This window comes from Epinephelus fuscoguttatus, linkage group LG4 (genome assembly GCF_011397635.1).
Source record: "Epinephelus fuscoguttatus linkage group LG4, E.fuscoguttatus.final_Chr_v1".
Taxonomy (NCBI): domain Eukaryota; kingdom Metazoa; phylum Chordata; class Actinopteri; order Perciformes; family Serranidae; genus Epinephelus; species Epinephelus fuscoguttatus.
In genome coordinates this window covers 38308508-38327334 of record NC_064755.1, presented here as the reverse complement: position 1 = coordinate 38327334, position 18827 = coordinate 38308508, and the positions used below count along the sequence as shown (strand labels likewise).

At 42.5% G+C, this 18827-nt stretch overlaps 2 protein-coding genes across 6 annotated transcripts in view; both read right to left on the bottom strand.

The window, feature by feature from the left end:
• Nucleotides 1-9596, bottom strand: part of LOC125887847 (cadherin EGF LAG seven-pass G-type receptor 1-like) — a 32403-nt gene extending 22807 nt beyond the window's left edge. The window contains exon 1 of the mRNA XM_049574933.1: nt 6098-9596. Within this exon, the coding sequence (XP_049430890.1) occupies nt 6098-9596 (3499 nt within the window). The remainder of the gene's footprint in view (nt 1-6097) is intronic.
• A 1219-nt stretch (nt 9597-10815) lies between these two features.
• The window catches only part of LOC125887260 (sodium channel protein type 4 subunit alpha B-like), a 39188-nt gene continuing 31176 nt past the window's right edge, over nt 10816-18827 (bottom strand). For 4 of the 5 annotated variants that reach the window (XM_049573946.1, XM_049573945.1, XM_049573949.1 and 1 more), the window contains 4 exons: nt 17206-17818; nt 15684-15828; nt 15509-15583; nt 10816-13841 (listed from right to left, as the gene is read on the bottom strand). In XM_049573946.1, the coding sequence (XP_049429903.1) occupies nt 13671-13841; nt 15509-15583; nt 15684-15828; nt 17206-17818 (1004 nt within the window). In that variant the 3' untranslated portion in view covers nt 10816-13670. The remainder of the gene's footprint in view (nt 13842-15508; nt 15584-15683; nt 15829-17205; nt 17819-18827) is intronic. The other variant, XM_049573948.1, reaches the window with a different exon arrangement.

Sequence of the window (18827 nt, the reverse complement as noted above, 5' to 3'; positions counted from 1 at the left end):
GCCATGAAGCTAATGAAGATGACACAATGAAGTAAACAACATCACAGTGAAGTAAACGATGACATCATAGTGAAGAAAATGTCGCAGTGAGGTAAACAATGTGACAGTTAAGTAAACAACGTCACAGTGAAGTGAGCGTCAGAGGGAAGTTAACGATGACATCACAGTGACATAAATAACAGCTTCACGGTGAAGTAAACAACGATGTCACAGTGACACAAAGACCTCACAGTCTAGCAAACAACATCACAGTGAAGTGAACGACAATGTCATTGTGAGGTGAACAATGATGTCACAGTAGAGTAAAGAGTCCAGTGAAGAATAACAAAAAACAATTTTTGAGTGACTGCTGTCACATCTGACTTAGTTTTAGTTTTAGTTTGCTTTTCTCTCTCCCTGCAATGGTCTCTCTCTCTCTCTCTCTCTCTCTCTCTCTGTCTTAAAACACATATTTCATGAGACAAAAGAAAGTTTTCAGTGATAATGTTTATCTTCTATTTAATCTGTATAAAAACCTCAGTGTGGTCCTGTAAGATGAAAGCATCTGTTTACAGCCTGAAAATTCCCTCTTAATGTCCAAGCATTCGATGCAAATCTGTACATGTCTACATGCACTATGAGGATGTTAATATCAATGTCTAACACACACACACACACACACACACACACACACACACACACACACACACACACAGAAACAAAGCAGCAGCTGCAGTTGGAGGATTAGAAACTGAATCTGTGTGTATGAATGCAACTGAAGCAGCAGCAGGAATCGAACTCTCTGTTATTACAGAACAAAACGCTGACCTGTGACCTGTTCTTAAACATTTATCTGTAACCTGAGATTCACCTGTGACAGGAAACTGTGTGTTTATCTGACATGAAGTCTGTACACCAATCAAAAATCAACATGTAATGATCAAAGGATACGCTCTCTGAAGGACACTGAAACTCGGAGGCTTAAACACAGTAAACAAGTTGTAATATCCTAAAAGTGAACTGTTTGCATGAGACGTTAATAACTTGAAGCAGCGAGAGGATTTGAAGTGTCTGATGAAGTGTTAGAACGTAGTGTAGAAGTGTAAATTACGTGCCAGAGACAGCTGAAGTTAGTGACAGCAGTTAAACTGGCAGTTGAAGAGCAGTAGTGATAGTTGAGGCTGAAAGCAGTTGAAGTGTCAGTTTAAGTGAGGCGATAAAACAGTTCAAATTTAAGAATGTGAATTCGATTCAGTGACAAAAAAGTCCCGTTAAAAACTATCTCAATGTAAAGACAAAGTTTGTCGGCATAAAAAAAACCGTTAAAAATACATTAAAAAAACTTTTAATGCAGCGTGAAGTGTTTGATAATATGTCCTCATATTACATAAAACGCAACAGTTTTACTGAGACACCGTCAGAAGAGATTTTTGTCTCCAAACTGAACCAGTTTGTTTAAATTCTGGACCCTGTTTCAGACTCTGTGGGACTGAACCGCTCCCTCTTTGTGTTCTGGACTGAACCAGTCTGAGTTCTGAGGTTTAATCTGCCTCTCTTTGGTCCTGAGCTCTGAAGCTTTACGCTGCAGAATTTAACTCTTTCTCCTCATCTCCTGTGTCGACCGTCACTCAGAGTGCAACCAGAAAAAACTTCAGTGTCTGAATGAGACTAGGATGAGAAAAAAATAATCAGCAACTATTTTTTTGTAATTTATTTTTCTTTCTTCTATGTTTTTAATATTTTATTTGATTAAGTTATCAAACATTTGCTGCTCCAGTTTCTGCAGTGAAAATAATCACAAATCACAGCCCTAAACAGAAATAAACAAACTACAAACAAACAAAGTTAAACCAGTCTGACATCTCACCAGCTGAACCTTTAAAGCAGCTCATTTTTCACTGCAGGTGATCAATTGATATAAGCTTAGATTAGACTGAAGTTTAAGTTGAAGAGTTAGACAAAAAATTATATCATAGGAAGATGATGATTAGATCAAATTTTTGTAAAAGTTAAAGATCTTTGCAAAAATTCTATTATAATTCAGTTATAATTAGATCAAATTGTAGTTAAGCCAAGTTAAAGTTAAAGATTTTGATTAAAAAATATCAAAATGACATCAAATTTTAGTTACAGTTAAAGAGTTGGGCAAATATTCTATTATAAATAGGTTACAATTAGATCATATTTTGGTTAAGGCTAAGTTAAAGTTAAATATTTTGATTAAAAAAGAAGAACATTAGAGTTAGATCAAATTTTAGTTATTTTGGCAAAAAAAATCTCTTATAATTAGGTCAAATTTTAGTTAAAGTTAAGCCAAAGTTAAAGATTTTGGTAAAAAAAAATTACATTATAATTAGATCAAAGTTTAGAAATTCATACGTCATTCCTATGATCTAAGACAGTCCGAAAATATTGTAAAGATGAAAAACTCTCTTCCAAATTCAAACGATATGCTGAAATATATATAATACATATATATGTGTGTGTATATATATATATATATAAAATATATCCACTTTCTCCCACCTAATTTTAGTGATCATCACGTCTCTATCCAATTAAGCATGTATGCTCTTACGATGGCCCACCAGCAGATAGAGACATGAAATACAAAGCATTTCAATGTGTATAATATTCATTTATTGTGGAAATTAAGAAAAAGCATGTTGGCTGATTCTGATTCTGATACTAATGACGTGCCAACATTATTGTCCATTCCTTACTTCTCTGGTTCCTGGCTTTGAGAGAGAGCAGCTCATGTTCACAAATACTGATTGGACTTTCCCAGACCATGGAAATAACATCTTGGAATTCTTAATTTAGGTAATCTTCCCCTTTAAAGTTACAGAGTTAGGTAAAAAATCTAAATTGGGTTGCAATTAATGCCAGGGTTTATTTATACTTACATTTAACTGAGGTTTTAATTAGATAAAAGTTAGCTTAGGGATGGGTTGAGGTTAAATTAGGGAGAAAAGTTACATTAAGACAAGGTTCAAGTTAAAGGTTAAGTCAAGTTGAAGTTGAGTTAATGTCTGGTTAAAGTGCTCAATTTAAGTCAGGTTGAAATTCGGTCAAAGTGAAATTGAAGTCATGTGAGCGACTGTGTTGTACGTGGTGTTACCGTATGCGTTTTTGTGCGTTGTATGCCATGTTGATGTGTGTTGTTTTGTGTGTCATGTTGTTGTTGAGTCCTGACATAGGGACAGATCAGTTCACTCTAATCTGCATCAGGACAAAAGACAAACACACTGCTGCCCCCCTCCTAATCTGTGTCAGGCTATTCCTCCAAATGCCCCCCAACTCACACACACACACACACACACACACACACACACACACACACGCTCCCCTTTTCTTTAACATGTCCCAAATATGGAGCTGCTCCTTGTTGCCACGGTGACACATGCTGAGAGAATGCCAAAGCCCCCTCCATCCTGAGCCCCCCATACAGGCCTGTGAGTCCCTGTCAGACCGTCTGCTGGGACTCTTTATAAAACTGGTCCACATTCTGCTGCAGTGTAACAGTGTCACACTGTAAAACTATATCACAGAAATAAACAGGAACTCAAACTACAATAAACCCTCTGAAAAACTTCAAGACCTACAACATGTTTACTGACTCACAACAACAAACCATTTGTGTCTGAAAGTTGTGACTGTTTTTAGTTATGTGACTAACCCTGTTTCCTTCCCTGTCCCACCTCGCTGTGTTTCATCTGTTGGTCTGGCTGCTGAGCTGCGCGCCTTCACCGGGATAATAAAGTTGAACTGAACTGATTAGGGCTGAGTTAAAATGGGTCCCACCCTTTATTTAAATTTCATTTATTAATTTCCCCCCCTTTTATTTACTTAATGCACATATAATGCACCTATGTATTATCTTGTTTCCATGTTCATGTGCATGTTTTCCTGAATCTGTGAACTTATTATTTCAAAACTCTTAATATACTTGAAATACTTGAAAAAATCACCACTGATTTCCTGAATTAATTCTATTTTGATTCACAAGGTTCCAATTCGCTTCAATTTCCAATTAAATGTGACTTGATTTAATTGAGGATATTTCAGTTGGGATACCAATTTTTGCTAGAATCTGAGAGAGATTCTCAGAGAACTACTACTGGAAGTTTTACGAGGAAAAAAAAATTTTGTTTCTCTGTCTCCACCGCAGCATCTCTACTTTGTGTTTGTGTGATGCACAGACAGCAGGAGGAGTGGCTGCTACAGCATGGTAACAAAATACACCATAACGTAAAGCAGTAACCAAACGGTTACAGATAAAAGAACCGGAAATGTCAAAGCTTCTCAAATAAGGTCATTAATAATTTAATTTACTACCAGCTAGTTAACAGGGTTAGAGCTTCACACATCTCAGATTTTATGAATCGATAGATCCTTGAGAAAGTAGTTGCAGACCAGCTGTGTGATTTTCTCCATGATAATAATTTATTTGAAGAATTTCAGTCAGGATTTAGAGTGCATCATAGCACTGAGACAGCACTAGTTAAAATTACAAATGACCTTCTGATTGCTTCAGAAAAAGGACTCGTCTCTGTACTGTACTTAGTGCGGCATTTGACACAATTGACCATCAAATCATTTCCTGATGTTAAATTCAAACTGAAGTTATTGTTCTTGGCCCCAAACAACTCAGAGACTCTTTATCTGATGACATAGTTTCTCTAGATGGCATTGTTCTGGCCTCTAGCACTACCGTAAGAAACCTCGGACTAATATTTGATCAAGATTTGTCTTTTAATTCTCATTTAAAACAAACCTCACGGACTGCATTTTTTCATCTGCGTAATATTGCGAAAATTAGGCCTATCCTGACCCGAAAAGATGCAGAAAAATTGGTCCACGCTTTTGTTACCTCAAGGCTGGATTACTGTAACTCTCTATTATCAGGTAGCTCTAGTAAGTCCTTAAAAACTCTCCAGCTAATTCAGAATGCAGCAGCACGTGTACTAACAGGAACTAAGAAACAAGATCATATTTCTCCTGTTTTAGCTTCTCTGCACTGGCTCCCTGTAAAATCCAGAATTGAATTTAAAATCCTAGTGTTAACTTATAAAGCTCTAAATGGTCAAGCTCCGTCATATCTTAGAGAGCTCATAGTGCCATATTATCCCACCAGAACTCTGCGCTCTGAGAACGCAGGGTTACTCGTGGTCCCTAAAGTCTCCAAAAGTAGATCAGGAGCCAGAGCCTTCAGCTATCAGGCTCCTCTCCTGTGGAATCATCTTCCTGTTACGGTCCAGGAGGCAGACACCGTCTCCACATTTAAGACTAGACTTAAGACTTTCCTCTTTGATAAAGCTTATAGTTAGGGCTGGCTCAGGCTTGCCTTGTACCAGCCCCTAGTTAGGCTGACTTAGGCCTAGTCTGCCGGAGGACCCCCCTATAATACACCGGGCACCTTCTCTCCTTCTCTCTCTCTCTCTCTCTCTCTCTCTCTCTCTCTCTCATGTCCTATTACTGCATCTTGCTAACTCGGCCATTCTGGATGTCACTAACTCGGCTTCTTCTCCGGAGCCTTTGTGCTCCACTGTCTCTCAGATTAACTCGTACTGCAGCGGTGCCTGGATAGTGTGACGTGTGTGGTTGTCCTGCTGCCATGGTCCTGCCAGATGCCTCCTGCTGCTGCTGTTATCATTAGTCATACTTCTACTGTTATTATACACATATGACTATTGTCACACATGTATACTGTCAGATATTAATATATTATTATTAATTACAATATTATTACTTTCATTAATGTTGTTGTAAGCTACTGCCATTACCGTCTATCCTGCATCTCTCTCTGTCTCTGTCTCTCTCTCTGTCTCATTGTGTCATATGGATTACTGTTAATTTACTATGTTGATCTGTACGTCATCTATTGCTCGTCTGACCATCCTGGAAGAGGGATCCCTCCTCAGTTGCTCTTCCTGAGGTTTCTACCATTTTTTTCCCTGTTAAAGGTTTTTTTTGGGGGGGGGGCTTTATAAATAAAATTGATTGAAATTGATTGATTGATATCGGGTCATTCAGATAAAGATCGATTTGAATCGCATGAATCGATAATTCTACCCAAGCCCTACAACTGATCTGAGGTGTTTGGGGGTTTTCTTACCACTCACTTGGATCTTCATTGAGGCCTCCAGAGGTCTGTTGTTGTCCAGGTCTCTGCTGAGCTGCACCTCCCCACTGTCCTGGTTCAGGATCAGCAAGTTGAGCTCGTTTCCCTCCAAAAATCTGAACCTCAGTTTATCCGCCACATCAGGGTCCCGGGCCGGCACCGACCCGATCACTCCGGCAGGGAAGGTGTCTGACCGGTTGGTGACATAGTTGTTAAAGATGATCTCAAAGTCCCGCAGGATGGGGATGTTGTCGTTGACGTCCAGCAGGTGGATGTGAACAGCGGCCCGGCTCACTAATGGAGCCGAGGTGGCCTGGATGACGATGGTGTACTCTGATTTGGACTCGTAATCCAAGTCAGCAAGAGCGATGAGGTCCCCATTAAAGATGTCCAACTGAAAGACCTCTGGGACATTCCCATCCACGATCTGAAACAGGATTTGAGTGTTCATTCCCTCATCAGGATCCGTAGCGATGATTCGAGCAATGACAGAGCCCACGGGACTGTTCTCCATCACATATACATCCATCTCATCTTTTTCAAACACAGGAGCATTATCATTGATGTCCTGGATGGACACATGGACATCTACTGTTGCTCTGAGAGGGGGGACACCTTTGTCCACAGCGACCGCTCGGAGGTGGTACACCGCCACATTCTCTCGATCCAGTTTCCTGGCTGTCCTGATGATGCCGGAGTACGGCTCAATGAAGAAGTCTCCGTCTCCGTCATCACTGCTCTGGAAGGTGTAGCTGACTCTGCCATTGGCCCCTGAGTCTCGGTCGGAGGCAGAGATCTGCAGGACGCTGGTGTACACAGGAGCATCTTCGAACACAGAGCCCTGGTAGAGGTCTCTTTGGAACTGTGGACTGTTATCATTAGCGTCCAACACAATGATCTCAACATACGTGGTGTCTGATTTCTGAGGGACGCCATGGTCGTGGGCGATGATGGCGAGGGTGTAGGAGGCCTGGTCCTCATAGTCAATATCGGTCTGTGTGGTGATGGCGCCTGTTCTTGGGTGGATTTTGAACTGGGGAATGTTATCCTCCATGATGTAAGTGATGCGAGCGTTCTCCCCTGTGTCTTCATCCGTGGCACTGATGACGACCACGATGGAGCCCACGGGCTGGTCCTCGCTCAGCATCACCTGGTAGTTGGTGCTCTGGAACACTGGCCGGTGGGTGTTGGCGTCAGTGACATTGACATAAACCTGCACTGTGTCCTGGTGTATGCCGTCCGACGCTGTCACCATCAGGACATACTGCCGCTCCTGCTTGTAGTCAAGCGGCAACGCCAAGGTGATCAAACCGCCAGCGCTCTGGCTGGTGATGGAGAACCTGTTTCTAGTGTTTCCACTGGAGATCTGGTAGCTCACGACGCTGTTGGTGTCACGGTCAGTGGCGGAAAGCAGCAGCACACTGGTTCCCACCGCAGCGTCCTCACTGATCTTTATGTTGTACAGTGTCTGAGAGAACGTGGGAACGTTATCATTCACATCAAGGATGGTCACGCTGATAGAGGCAGAGGACGACATCGCAGGAACTCCGTGATCTACCGTTTCCACCCCGAACGTGTAAAACTCAGTTGTCTCCCTGTCCAGCTCTGAGCTGACTGTCACCCACCCAGTGTTGTTGTTGATGATGAAGGGGAAGCCCGGCGCTGCATCTGTCAGCTGATATGCCAGGTGAGAGTTGATACCTGAGTCAGCGTCAATGGCCTGGATGTGGATTATAGAGTGACCCACAGCCACGCTCTCTAGGACGGTGGCCTGGAGTGGTGTGCTGACGAACATAGGGGCGTTGTCGTTCACATCCACCACCTGGATGACCACAAGCCCGGTGCTGTTGATGAGCGGAGGGCGGCCCGCGTCTTGAGCTTTTACTCGCAGTTTGTACTCCCTGACGGTCTCATAGTCCAGAGGACTGACGAGGTCGATGACACCAGTCAGAGAGTGTATGTAGAACTGGCCCCTGACGTTGCCGCTGATGATGCTGTAGTGGACTTTGCTGTTGTCGCCCTCGTCCTCGTCTGTGGCTTCCACCTGAGTAACTCTGGTGTTCACCGCCATGCTTTCCAACACCTGAACCACGTAACGTCTCTGGCTGAACTGTGGGTAGTTGTCATTCTCGTCCTCCACGCTGATGAACACGGTGGCTGATGAGCTGCGGGGTCCTGGATTTCTGCCCTGGTCGCTGGCCTCCACCATCAGCTGGTACCGAGACACGTGTTCCCTGTCCGGCCGCTCCGTGATGCGGACCAGCCCGGTCCTGGGGTTGATCTCAAAGGCGTCCTCCTCGCTGACAATCCTGTAGATCATATTGGCGTTGGACGGAGCGTCTCCATCTGTTGCCCTGATCGTAAGCACCTCAAACCCCGCCTCCACATTCTCCCTGAGGCTGACCCTGTACTCTGTCTGCTCAAACACCGGGCCGTGGTCATTTGTGTCGCTGACCGTGATGGTGAGGTACGCAATGGACGACCTTCTTGGCTCGCCATTGTCTGTGGCGACGACCCTGAAAATGTGCGTGTCCTTGAACTCTCTGTCCAGTAGCTGCAGGGTGGAGATGCTGCCAGTGTGTGGGTTGATCTGGAAGTAGTCATTGGACCGGCTATCGAACAGAGCCTCAATGTCATAGTCCACCTCGCCTGCGGCTCCGAGATCTCCGTCCAGAGCTTTTAGCGTGATGACTCGGGTCCCTGCCGGCTCATTTTCAGGTATGGACACCTGGTAGTTGGGCAGCTGGAACTGAGGAGCTGAGTTCACGGCTGCACGTCTGCTGCGCTCAGCATACACCTGAGTGACGTCAGAAGCTGGAGAGGCGGGGCGGAGCTTTAGGAGCACGGGGGTGGAGGTGTGGGGACCGTGTACGTCCAGCAGCGCGCACACAGCATCCAGCTCAGACCCCAAACATTCAGGACTCACATCACCGGAGAAACTTTTCTTCTGTCCTTTAACTGCGCAGGAAATCTGAAAATGTTTGTGTCTGCGCAGGAAGTGTGGCAGGTGATGCTGAACTTTGCTCCGCAGGTCGTGTGTGGAGAGACATAGCGGCACCGGGGAGGACCGGAGCCTCATGTGAACACTCACCGACTGTCCACCGCGTCGGATCACAGCGCCCCGGCTGTGGAGGATCAGCTTGAGGCGGATCAGGATGGACTCATGTGGGTCAGTCTGGGATCTCAGCTGAACATAAAGCGGAGCGGTGTCTCCTCTCCGGGACGCGCGGTCCGGTTCTCCAGAGAGAGAAATGACCCCGGTTCGTCTGTGGATGTGGATGAAGCGGCGCACAGAAACGGGCGTTAAATTCCGGTCAATGTGATAGATCCAACCAGGTCCCACCGAGGCGTTGAGCAGAATTGACCCGGTGCCGGTCTCACTGGAGCCGGGCTTCAGTGCGTCCGAGAGCCGAAGGTCTGGCGGTCCGAGCAGCAGAGGAAGAAACAAACAGTAGAAACAATAAAAACAGGCAGAGTTCACAGAGAAATCCATGACCGAGTCACTGAACTCTCCTCCTCCTCCTCTCCATGGTTCACTCACACTGATTCAAACTTTCATCCTCCCACCAGCTGCTGCTCACCAGGGCCGAGACCAGCCAATCAGAGGCCCGGGGCCCCGCCTAGGGCAACTGAGGGGGGTTATCATGGCCTAATGATTATTACAGCCAAGTTTATTTATTTTGCACAATTAAAACACAAATTTTTCACAAATTGTTAAGAACTCAAAGAACAGAAAGATCGGGACCAATACATTATAAAATACAAGTGACAAACTACTAATAACAACAACAAAAAAACAGCACATAATGGTATCCATTTAAGAGCAGAAAATGTGAGAATGTGAACAGCTCCCTTTGGCATATCTTTCTTTTCATGCCTCCCCCTCTTGGCAATTTAATGCCCTGAAATCGTAGAGGAGATGGTCATTGAAATGACAGGGAGCAGGACGGTTTGCATCACTTCGTCTGATGGAGCTCTTGTGCTCACTTCTCTTCTGTATGTATGGGGTTGAATGAAATCACTGCATTTTTGCCACTACAGTGCATGATGTCATACACTGCCACCCACTGGCCAAATGTTGTCAGTGCAACACAAATCTCTCAAAAGCAATGCAAATAGTGTTGCGCCCCTCTAGAATACCTTGCCAATCCTTCTGTAATAGGAGACCCTGACAGGTAAATAAAATCTGAAAAAATCAAGTCACATCTAAGGAGTAGTACAGAAGTTAAATTTTCCAAATATTGATTATATGTTGTGAGGAAATTACAATTGATCATCTGTCCACTAAGCTGGACATCATGCATCACTGGCTATATTTCAACTACGAATATCACTGCAGCTTTATTGTTCTTGAAAATACTAAATATGCAGTCTTTTTTTGGCCATAAATCAATTGATTTATGTTATTAGAAGGTAATGTACAACTTTTGCAACAGAAACAATATTTTTGCAGAAAATGTCAATTGTAAAAATTCTGTTATAATAATAATAATAGTAATAGTAATAATAATGCATCATATTTATAGGCGCCTTTCAGGACACTCAAGGACACCTTGCAAGACAGTTAAAAAAAATCAAGCAGCAATGTATCCGTAGATCATAAAATCAAACAATTCTGTAATATACAATGAAAGTTAATCAAATGATTAGACAGAATCGTAATTATAAATATCTTGACTAGAGTCGTAAAATAAAGATCAGACAACATTAAATGTTTTGAGCTCCATTTATTGAGTTTGTGTAATGTGTAAAGTTATATATAAAGAGAAACAGCATCGATATACCAACACTGTGGCTACAACAAGATACAGTAAAAAAGATCAAATAAAAAAGTATAAAGAAGTGCTCAGTTGTTCATCTCTTACATGGGGACACAGGGTTTCTGCATGATACTCTGACAGCAGTGCAAGAATATCTGGCTAAATCACATGTTAAACATTGTCAGAGCATGACGTTAATAACCTATAATCAATCAATCGATCAGCTAGAGACAATTAATGTTGTGGTTAATGCATGTTCAGCAGCTGGTGGCCTCACTGGGAGCTACTTTAATAAGAAAGGAACCACTCAGGTGTTTAATCCAGGTATATATCATATATCAGTGTTGTAGGCCTAAACAAGTCTCTATACCAAATAAAAAAATGTCTTAACTTTTCAACAACTAAAATGTGCGTAACACATCGACTGCCCGGCACCTATTCCTTGGAATTTCGCCGAACCTTGATAGCAGTGGTGAGTCTCGAGTCTTCCTAGCTGCTTAGCTCTGGATGCCAAATCCAAAAAAGTAAGTCTTGGAATAAAATAGAGAGTTTAGTATCACATGGACAGATAGGTTTGCTTTCACTGTCAGCTCTGCAAAGTTAAAGTACCAAATGATCATAATAATCATTGCCCTGTGCAGTTCCACCACCTTGTTGTAAAACATGAATGAATGCTCATTTACACTGTCAGTACAGGCTAATTTAGACTTAATAGGCTGTTTTCCCTTCATTAAAAGTCTCTTTTGGTAATAAAGAGCCCCATTTCCACTGAGAAGTACAGTACGGTTCAGTTCAGTCGCTTTTTTTCTGTTTCCACTGTGAAAAGTTGGGGATGGTACCAATGAAACCGTTCCATACCGTCCCCATCCCCTCTGTTGGGGTACCTAGCACACAGATCTGGTACTAAAAGGTGGAGCTGTGAACACTGCAGTCTGATTGGTCAGTAGAGGACAGTCACTCTGCTCAGGGCTGAGTTGTGGCTGGTTTTGAGGCTCATGTAACCACTGTTCATACTGTGGAGAGTTTTATTAGTAAACTGCAGGGCTGTCAACTTTTCAAAAAAACCTTGGAGTGAGATTCAGTAGGGTCGACCACAATTTTGTTGTTTAGACAGACACATAAAATTTTTGTTTGTCAACTAATTTGGTAGATGTGATCCTGATCCCCCTCATCCTAACGGATTTCTGGGCGCCTGCTGGAGATGGATAGGGCCTAATGCCTTACATACAAATACCATACAGAGAGAGATAATGGTGGTATAGTGGGGGTCTGGCGGTCCTCCCCCAGAACATTTTGGATGTGGTAGATGTGATTTCCTGCATTCTGGAGACGGACAATACCTACATTCATTCAAAGCCTGGCGTGCAGCCTCGTTCTGTGGACAATAAACGAGGTGCAGACTTCCCTCTGTGTTACCGGTGATGAGGAAATACAGTGAGTGCTGGACGGAGCAGTGAGTGACAACAACCACATTTAAGAGTACTGTTTGTGGTGGAAACACTGGGGTCTAGGTACCATGTCTGAAGGGTTACTGTTGGTTCCAAAGGTACTATACCCAAAGTGTTTGGTGGAAATGATGCTAAGGTTGCCGATACCTGTAACATTTTATTTTTAATGTTAATTTCCATTTTTAATGCTTATATTATTGAATTACTGTTAGTTTTCTTCCCGCCAACATCACTTTCAAAAGAAATGCTTGTTTGTTTTTTTAATGCTTACATTACTTTAATAATGATGTTAGTTTGATATGCTGATGTTACAATTAATGCTGCTGTTCTTTTTTTTGTGCAGTTAGTTTAAAATAAAAAAATCTTAAAAGTTTTAATTCCTCCAGAGTATTGTCATAATATATTCTGAATAAATTCAAAATATCTCCATAATAAGGTTGTAATATTTTCAGAATAAAATCTTATTTCCAGAGCAAAGTTGTAATATTTCCAGTATGAAGGGGAAATATTTTCAGAGTGGAGTCATCATATTTCCAGAATAAAGTCATAATATTTTAAGAGTAAAGTTTTGTTATTTTCAAAATAAAGTCCGGGTGTTGTGAGGAAACCTTTCATGGTACTAGCACTGTCAAATAATGTGTGTTTTTTAATCAGTCTGCTGTAAAACAGACTGATTCCAACAAATGAAACAATAAAACAAACGTTTTTCTTGTTCAGGTGTAAAAGATGCATCTTTCTGTCTCACTGAATACTTTGTCTGAAATATTTTTAATTCTGGCTCATAATAAGAGCTCTGAGTTGTTTTTAGTGACATCAAACATCAGGAGGAGGCCAATCCCTGACACTGGAAAAAGTATAAATGCATCTTTTTAAGAAACATCTGTAATCTTTCTTCCCTCCAGAGTGTAATTACGTGAGTAAGCAGTGTGGAAACAAAAAGGCAGAAAACAAAGAATGTGGGATCAACAGAGATGCTGATCAGTGTCAGAATTTTTTTCTGATATCACCTGGTCCTGGACCAAGCATCTACAATCATACATTTTTGAGATATATTAATAATAAATGTTGTGTACATGTTATAGTAACCTGGATTAGTAGTTGATTGTGAAGTTTAACATCACCTGGGATGTCTCTGCACAGACTGAGCTCTGTTAGGACACACAGGAATTAACGACGCAGTAATAAAAACTTTTCTTAGAGACAGATGTAGAGCACAGAACGAAGCTGTCCGCAGCAAACTTTAACTCCAGTTGTGTTGTCTCTGACCTAAGAGCTCGGTCCACAGGTGCGGTCCAGACTGATGATAGACTCCCTCAGGTTCTCATCTGGCAGGACGTCAGAACAGCGTGGGGGAGAGACTTACTGTAAGGCTCCACCTGAAACACCACCACCCCCGTTCACAGACTCCACTGCCGGCTCCTCTGCACCTCTGTGCTGCAGAATGTGTTTCCTGTACGCTCTCTGGATCACTGCTGCCGCCACGTCTTCCTGTTTCCCCTGCAGAGTGCTGCTGTTTGGTTCATGCGACACCTGGAGGTAATGATAATCAATAACTGTATGTTAGGGGCGGTGCAGGTTTGGTGTCAGAAGGTGGGGGGACACGATAATGATGTTTCCTCCTGTGTTTATTTCGAAAACTATGGCAACGCTTTTTTGTCAGTTACCTTTTTTCCATGACAAAAATGAGACGATGACGTGTTAAAAATAGATCTTGATATTAAAAACCAAGACGAAATCTATGCTTCACTTTCGCTGACGAGACAAGACAGAGATGTTCATGGTGGACTATTGGACATTGAAAGCTGAGAACAGCCGTGCTTACAATTATCTTCAAATACAGCATGAGTGACAGGCTGGTGAACTCCAGTAAATAGTCTGCACCAGGATGTTTCACTAGCAAAAACATTCACACTGGAGCAGTGTCAGCTGTGAGCTGTAATTCAACAGCAAATAGTCAGCTGTGTGTGTCTGACTGGATGGTGGAGTTGCTGAATGGATTTGTGGAGTTTGTTAGTTGCAGTGCTGGCTGTTAGCAGCTAGCTCCCCATGTTAGCTGCTGAATGGCAGCGGAGCAAGCAGCCACCGGCCGCCGGACTTCACAGCTGATACCTGTGAAACTCCACTCAGTCCTCACTGTTTGGGAAAAGGTTTATGGATTGATGGTGTTTGACAGGCAGGTAGGAGACTCAGTTATCTGTGAGTGTAGCTGTGCTGTAAGTTAACAGTCTGAACTCAGATCAGCTTTCTCTGACAGAGATGAAAGTTTAGTTTGAATCACCGACTCTGTGAAAGGACACGAGTTTAAACCTCCAGACTAACATGTTGCAGATGAAGAAAGAATTCAGGCTTCACTTAAGTTATTTTACTGCCTCTTAACAGTGAGATCAATAAGTCACAGTTTACAGTGAACCTGGGGACAAATAGTTGTCTCAGATTAGATATCTGTGTCGTCAAAGTTTTTAAAAACCTAAATAGAGAGATGTTGAGCTTTTCAAATGACGATCAGCAAGTGTGTGCTCGTAAATCAACATTTAAATGTGTCAAACTCTGCTGGAGAAATGACAGTTTGTAAGTGTTCAGAAATTATTAGTAGTTGTAGAAAAATTTGTCTAAATGAAATTATTATACACCTTGATTCTAATTTCTGATAAACTAAACTGGATAAGTTTGAAGATAAAAAACATAATGACTAAAATCTCGTGAATTTTCGTCAACTAAAACTAGGAAGGATAAAAATGACAAAAATGTGACTGAAACGAATAAACATGTTTGTTTGGAGACTAAGACTAAATCTAAAATAGCTGTTAGAATTAACACTGTTCTTCTCAAACGGTTTTCCAGATAAAGTCATGCCTGGATGTCTTTGTCTCCCCTGAAACTGTCTCCTAAAAACTTCAGACTTGACACCTGATTTTCTGCCTAACAGACAAAATTCAGAGCTGCAGGGATTGAAATTGATTTTTGTGTTCACACAGAAAATAAACATAAAACTGTCCTGACTGTGACGACAGATCTAAACTCATTATCATAATTCTTGACTGAGCAAATTACAACACCCTCTACATGCACAAGTAGGATGTGAGGGGCCAAACTCTGGGGTTCAGTTAAGATATCTGCTAACAGCTACAGAACAGTACACAATTCAAATGGATAGAATAGAATAGAATAGAATAGAATAGAATAGAATAGAATAGAACCTTGGATGGGTTGTCTACGAACTTTTCCTCAATTCTGGCTTTCAGAGTGTCCGCCTGTCCAGAGTAACCTAACACCTGCACGCATACAGAATAATAATAACATTAATAACAACAACAACAGTAATAATAATAATAATAATAATAATATTAATGATGATTTATCAGGTGATGTTACCTGCGTGGAGAGTGCGAAAAGGACGTCCACACAGTGGATTTTGTCTCCAGGCATAAGAGGCAGATCCATGTGGATTAGTTTAATGGAGTTTGGTTTTGGAATCCTCAGAGGATCCTTCAGAGAGTCGCAGAAATCTGACAGCTTACTGTGGAACACAGAACAGATCTGTACTCATGAATATGACTCTACTGTACAATGCATTAGAACCCAACAGACCCTTTTACTGTTAGTAAACAACAGTATGATGGTTTTTGGTGGGCTGGGCTTAGCTGGAGGCAAACAGATTGCTCCTTTTCGGAGAATTTGGCTTTCCCCTGCCTGGCTTAACACTGCTGCCTATGGCCATGTGTGAACATGTCCTAAAACCACCCTAAACGTTCGTTTTCAAAGCCATGAAACTCACCGAGTGGTCAGTGGTGTTCGTTGATGTTCTGACATAAAAATCGTAGCAAACTGTGGTTTCCATCCGTGTTTTTGCTCTACATCTGGATTGTGGAACTATTTTTTCAGCTGCCTCACACCTGTGTGTAAACTTCCGCTTGATCGTTCGTTTGACCCTGAAACGTTACACACTCCAGCCCACTTGATGGCGATAATGCTCCTTTACGTGGGTGTCGCCAACCAGCAGGAAACCATTGCAATGTAATGGGACACAGAGAAGAAGCAGAAGAAGAAGGTTGGCATTGTGTTCAAAGGCATCGTACTGCAAAGGTTGTTTACAAGCGAGTAATCCATTGTGCAGGTGTTTAAACTTATTACAAAACGTTTTTGTTCGTTCTTGTTCTTCCTCCAGGAGCGCACACAGCACTGTCGAACCGGCACTTTCGTTGAGCTAAAAGACTACAATGACTACAACCTTGTCGTAAACAACCCCCTTTCTGTTTCCGGTGGCGGATTACTACAAACGGCAATGAGGCTTCTATAGAAAATCAGTGGATTAGACATAATGTCAAATAAATCATCATGGAAACCACAGTTTGCTACAATTTTTATGTCAGAACATCAACAAACACCACTGACCACTCGGTGAGTTTCATGGCTTTGAAAATGAACGTTTAGGGTGGTTTAGGACAGGTTCACACATGGCCATAGGCAGCAGTGTTAAGCCAGGCAGGGCAAAGACAAATTCTCCGAAAAGGAGCCATCGTCACAATTTTGGTCTTAGCCACTTTATTTCATCATGAACAACTCAGAGATAGGGCTCAAAGTGCAAAAGAAACTGTTCAAGTGTCAGACACTTGAACAGTTTCCTCCAGTTTGTTTTGCTATTGAAGCTAATGTAAGCTAATGCGCTAAAAAGTTAGCGTTGTGGAGAAATCCAATATTCCTCTTTATACCTCGCCAGTTTCTGATGAGGTGGACATGATAACCCTTAATACACGACATTATTCATCCCTACAACAGGAAATACTTTTTCCATAACCTGATAGTGTGCGCTGCACATGTGAGCATGTTTTGACGATGGCCTCCATCCAGTCCTTTGGGCTTATCACATTTAACCATAGTAGTAGTTTGGACTCACCTGTAGGATATGAACTGCGAGGCTTCGGGGTCAAACTTTCTCCAGGTTTCATAAAACATCTGGAGTTCATCGTCACTCAGTGGCTCTCCGTCCTCTGACTTGAGGGTCTGCAGGACAACAGCGACAAACAGGTGGACCACCAGCAGAAAGGACAGGATGATGTGGATGACGAAGAAGATGATGGCGACTGTTGTGTTGCTGCAGTCCCCTTTGACTGTGGATCCTGGGTGCTCCATGTGGGGGTCACAGTCTGGCGGCGTGGTCATCAATGGAAGCAGCAGACCACCCCATGACGCTGTCGTGGTCATCACAAACAAACAGCTCATGCTGTTCCAAAACGTTTCAAAGTTCGTCATGTCATCAATCGCTGCCCCTCTCCTCGCATAGGCAAAGTTAAACATGCCAAAGAGAGAGGAGGTGAACATGATAATGAAGAGGAGGAGGCCAATGTTGATGAAGGCAGGAAGTGACATCATGAAGGCAAATAACAGCTTCCGGATACCCCTGCTAAAGCGAATGAGAGGGAGCATACGTCCAACACGAAACAATCGGAGCACAGTTACGAGAGAAGGTGAGATGAAGTATTTCTCAAATAAATCAGCCAAGAACATGCCTGAGACAGACAGACGAAGACACAGACAGACGGAGACACAGACAGATGGAGACACAGACAGATGGAGACAAAGACATGGTTACAATAAACAGTACACAGTGAGGCAGCATTACAGTTTTCACAGCTTGGGTTGACTTCATGATACATTGCAGACCACTTCTCCCGTGGGCTCTGTGGACAACATGCATTTAAATATTTATATCAAAGTTTTATCCAAAGCACATTTCATTCACCCATTCACACACACACTCACACAGGTATTACACAAGCTACCACAATTCAGTGTGTTGCTCAAGGACACTTTGGCATGTGGGCAGGAACCACTGGAAAGAGATGACCCACTCTACCTACACAGCCACAGCTGCCCCACTATTAACCATCGGTATCATTGTATTACCAGTGTGGGGGGATTAGGACTGACTGGTTGTTTCCATGTGACTGTGATTTCAGATGAGATTTCCAGGGTGTTGAGTAAAGCGAGATTTATACTTGTGTGTCAGCTCTGTGCAGACCCTATGTGGTAGCCTATGCACATCGCCTACGCCATTGTGAACATTTATACCTGTGTGGTGGTGTGTCTGTGTCACTCTGCAGTTACACCTCCAAAACACTGGTTGGCAACAAGGTTTCTCTGAAGTACTGTAAGGTTTAGTTGATTCCAAACACACATTAAACACACATTAAACATGGCTTAATAGAGACACTTTCAAACACAAGTACATAAATCAGCTTCACTATAACTCGCAGCATTCACAGACAAACACTTGTCTTTATCTGGACACATTTTCCCCACAAATACAACATGCTAACACTATTAGCACAAGCCTATGGCATTTTACATTGTATAAATTAGCCTAGCGGCTAGCAGACTTTTCCTCTTCTCATATGAAACCAGGGACAACAGCAACATTTAACAGAGGCAACGTTACAAAATTCAGCCCCATTACAACTCACAAGATTCACCAACAGAACAGCTGTCTTATACTAAACACCTTTTCCAAACAAATAA